Source organism: Austrofundulus limnaeus, unplaced genomic scaffold (genome assembly GCF_001266775.1).
Source record: "Austrofundulus limnaeus strain Quisiro unplaced genomic scaffold, Austrofundulus_limnaeus-1.0 Scaffold1821, whole genome shotgun sequence".
In the NCBI taxonomy this organism is placed as follows: domain Eukaryota; kingdom Metazoa; phylum Chordata; class Actinopteri; order Cyprinodontiformes; family Rivulidae; genus Austrofundulus; species Austrofundulus limnaeus.
In genome coordinates, this window is record NW_013954223.1 from 10,453 (window position 1) to 14,674 (window position 4,222).

General features: G+C 39.8%; 1 protein-coding gene across 1 annotated transcript in view; it reads left to right on the plus strand.

Annotated features, from left to right (window-relative positions):
- Positions 1 to 2,611: 2,611 nt before the first annotated feature.
- The window catches only part of cibar1 (CBY1 interacting BAR domain containing 1), an 8,529-nt gene continuing 6,918 nt past the window's right edge, over positions 2,612 to 4,222 (plus strand). The window contains exons 1-3 of the mRNA XM_014033732.1: positions 2,612 to 2,719; positions 3,462 to 3,696; positions 3,786 to 3,854. Of these exons, the coding sequence (XP_013889186.1) occupies positions 2,691 to 2,719; positions 3,462 to 3,696; positions 3,786 to 3,854 (333 nt within the window). The 5' untranslated portion in view covers positions 2,612 to 2,690. The remainder of the gene's footprint in view (positions 2,720 to 3,461; positions 3,697 to 3,785; positions 3,855 to 4,222) is intronic.

Sequence of the window (4,222 nt, forward strand, 5' to 3'; positions counted from 1 at the left end):
AAAACTCACAGGGAGCATTTAACATCCTTGGGAAAATCAATTGATTCTTGATTGAAAGGCTCTACAAGGAAGTCTGATGTATGAAGAAAAGATTTCCCATTGGAGCTAATTTCTGTGCTGCCTACACCCAGCCAAATAAAAGACTGCAGCAAAGTTAGAGAAAATCAGTGTGATGAGATATTGACTCTTGCTTGTAACTTCATTTTATGCATCAAGAGGCAAACATGATATCACACTGTTCATGATCCCGAGCATCACGCTTTCAGACAGGCACCCTCCTGGTATTGATGGGAGAGGAGAGTCTGACGTCTGGGGTGTGCACCCTGAAGTGTTCCTCAAAGGGAGGGTGGGGTGCGCTCAACACACATACACATAAGCATGCTGAAGCAGGGCGGGGGCGGATACTTGGCTGCCCCACCATGTCTCACATATGTCATCACCAATCTGTTCAACAGGCCACAGGTATCTGCAGAGTCGTCCTGCCGCTGCAGCACAGAGTGAAACAAGCAGACAGAGCTGAGGAAGCTGAGGACTGAACAAAAGGACAAAGACAGCAAGAGACYGTGAGGAGTGTAGAAAACAGCAGATAAAGCTGCTGGTGGTCGCAACCTTTTACATATTAATTTTCACTCTGGAAGCAGCACCATCTGTCCTTGAGGAAACTCACATGCACGATGGGAAGAAAATGCCATCACTGTTGAAAACATTTAGAAGCAGCCGAGGCAAATGACTTAACAATCATGGGCTTCTTTGAAATCCCATATTGATGGGCAGCTGTTCTGCTGGATGTGTTGTCATGTTTTGGGATTTGAAACATTTTAAGTTACTATGCTAGAAACTGTAAACACACAATAATAGAAATGCCATACAGAAAGACCTTTTTTAATGCATTAAAACCAGGGGAGCCACTTGTAATCACATGAATACATTAAATGAARCTTGACTGCCCTCATGTGGTTGAATTATGTAACTACACTAAATAAAACCTAATTTTCTACCATTGTTTCCTGTTACGCTGATGTTGCTTCATAAATCAATCAAAATCAATGAATCATGAAAAGACTGAAACAGTTTTACATTTTTCCTCTCTTTTGCAGAGCATTTTTAAGCAACTGGTTCAGTAAAATACAAAACAGATTTGTTTTAGCTTACATAAATTTGCATTCTAAAGCTTTTTCAATGTTGGCTGCATTGATTTTAAATGCTTTCTCAAGAGAACTCCATACTGTTTTCATAAAGCAAAAATAGAAGAAAAGAGGGAACAAAAATGTGTTTATTTATAACATTTTAGCAAGACCTATTAACCCAGTTTACCTTGTAACATGTTTTAAAAAGAGCATGCTGTGTCTCAAAAGGGGTGTTCGTTTACATTAGCTCTTTATTTCATTAAAACATTAAACAATTTGACATTATAAGCTTTTTAATGACTAAAAGCTCAAAGCAGTGGGAAGACTGTACCACAGTCTTTTTTCATTTAAAAAAAAAAAGAAGTATCTATGCCCATGTCAGCCCTATTTGACAACGTAAACCAAGTTCTCCCAGGATCCCAGGCACACGACTCAGAACAGCCACCGTGTTTTACATCTCCGGTCTGTTACAGTGGAATCTCCCCTGCTTCAGTTCCACGGATGATTAAACGTGATAATTAAGAATTTTGGACATTTTCCACCGAGGAGCAGACGCGGCAGCTGGTGACATTCATGCATTCCCAAACACAGAGGAGGGAATTACAATAAGGCCTTCGTTCATTTCAGTGATCACAGTGTCAGCTGTTGGCATGACTTCAAAAACAAACTATTTGTAGCCTTCTTTGTTGCACACAAACCCTGATCTATTTTAGAATTAAAGACACAAAATAAGCAGGTGTTTATTTGGAAATAAATACTCAGAAACGTATGTATGAATTTGCCTGTTCTCTCTGCACGTGTGTGTGCGTGTGTGTGTGTGGGGGGGTGGGGTTTGCTTCTGCAGGTGCTCTGGTTTCCTTCCACGGACCAAAAACTTGCATATTAGGCTAATTAGTAACTCTAAATAGTCCCTAAGAGTGAGTGAGAGAGTTAATAGTTGTTTGATGGACCTAGTGATCAGGAAGAGTTTAGGTAACAATCTAAATATTGGCTAGATGTTTTCTTCAGTGCTCTAGAAAAAAATTTATTATACGTTTTATCTTATTTCAGGAACTCCATTTAAAAATCAATTAAATTGTAGATCAACCAAGTGGTCAAAGCAAGGGATCGAATGTATCTATACTCCCAAAAAGAGTGGAAATTGACACACAGTTTCAAACAACTCTTCATTTTCGTTTGAATTTTAATAAGTAACGCTATGCAATTAAAATAATTCAAATGTATTAACATTAATATTAAAAGTCTGTGAAAGCCTTAAATATTCCCTAAAACCAATTTAAATATTTACAGCTGGGCTGTAAAWCTAATTCAGCAAAAATATACTGTTTCCTCTTGAACATTTTTAAGTGCAGTGAGGCATAATATATTTTTCCTTCTTGCAAGTAGCCAAATAATGAGAAATTATGAGAAATGTGTGTAAGCAAAACAAACTCATTCTCCCATAATGCAATCTTCAAGCGGAAATGCTGGGGGCGGGGCGGACTCCATGGAAACGGGAGAACAGCGTGCTAATAGCTGTTAGCCAGCTAGCAAGGTGCTAAAAGGAGCTGTTCGTCCGCGGAAATGAGTCGTACTCCTGATGCAAGAGYCAGGTAAAATATATTTACCACCTAAAAATATTTAATAATTCTCAATTGACGCAAAGACCAGCGAGGTTAAATTAAGGTAACAACAAGGTAATCTGTGTTTTTCACTGGCAGAGCGATAAAGCAATGCGTTAATAACGCAGCATTATAATGCAGAATATGTATTCCTTTTAAGGACTAACATTTTTTGAAGGCATACATATCTCCTTCTGCTTTTCATGCCAGAGTTTTAGATTAAAATCACTTTATGATTAGAAATAAGCTGGAGGCATTTTGGTGAAACCTTGAAATCAATGCTATTCGTGATCACATTCAAGATCAGCAGATTTCATGCTCACTTCGTGATGTGAATGACTCATCTTCTTTTGCTTATTTTTCCATCAGTCCCCAGTGAGTCACCCTTCTTCATCTATCCTCACTCCAACTACCTCCAAGTCTTCTCTAACTGCCTCCATGCCTTTCCTTTCTGGCCTTCCTCCTTGTTGTTTTCCTTGCAGCTGCAATCTTTAATATCCTTCTCCTCTGGACRTGTTCAAACCATCTCAGTCTGGTCTCTCTAACTTTATCTCCCAGTGGTTCAACCTGTGCCGGACCTCCGATGACATCATCTCTAATCTTATCCATCCTTGTCACTCCCAAGGAGAACCTTAGCATCTTCATCACTGCCACTCTCAGTTCTGTCTTTGTTGTTTAAACCTTTATTTAGTTGATTATCGTCATTGYGATTGATACAGTTTCTCCTTCCCAGAGATAATCAGACGAGGAGGATCCAGGAGAACATCACCAATGTGGAGAAACACTTTGGAGAGATGTGCCAACTGTTTGCCGCCTACGCTCGCAAAACAGCCGGGCTGCGAGACAAAGCAGACCTCATGGTCCGAGAAATTGGCACCTATGCCGACACCGAGACCCCAGATCTCAAGAGGGGGATGAAGCAGTTTGCTGACCACCTGGCCAAGATTCAAGACTACCGTCAAGCTGAGGTGGAGTTTTACTATTCTATCCCCAGATGATGCTCTTATCCCCACCGACTGAACTTGTTTAGAACCTATCGTGTAAATTTGCCTTGCAGGTGGAAAGACTGGAAGCCAAAGTCATTGAGCCGTTAAAAAGCTACGGAGCTGTGGTGAAGCGTAAAAGGGTGAGTGTTATCATCGTCTGCAGCCTCGACACTCATTTACAAATAAACAAAACATAGCTGCAGCTAAAAGAAATATGGCATTTTTTTAAACTTAAATTAAGATGGAAAATCTAGAGCAGTGGTTCCCAAAGTTGGGGTCGGAACCCATWGYGGGGTCCTGAAACAKCAAGGTGGGGTCCTGAAAAGATTTTCTAAATTAATTACATTTTTGCCTAAAATGTATAAATGTAGAATAATAAATATTGTTACTAYGCCCATGTTWAGTTGACCAATTGTTTGTTTGTTTGCTGTTGACAAATGTTTATAATCCAAAAATAGTTGTGGGCACAGGTCTCTGCTACTGTTATTTTGTGGGTCAAAAGCTGAAA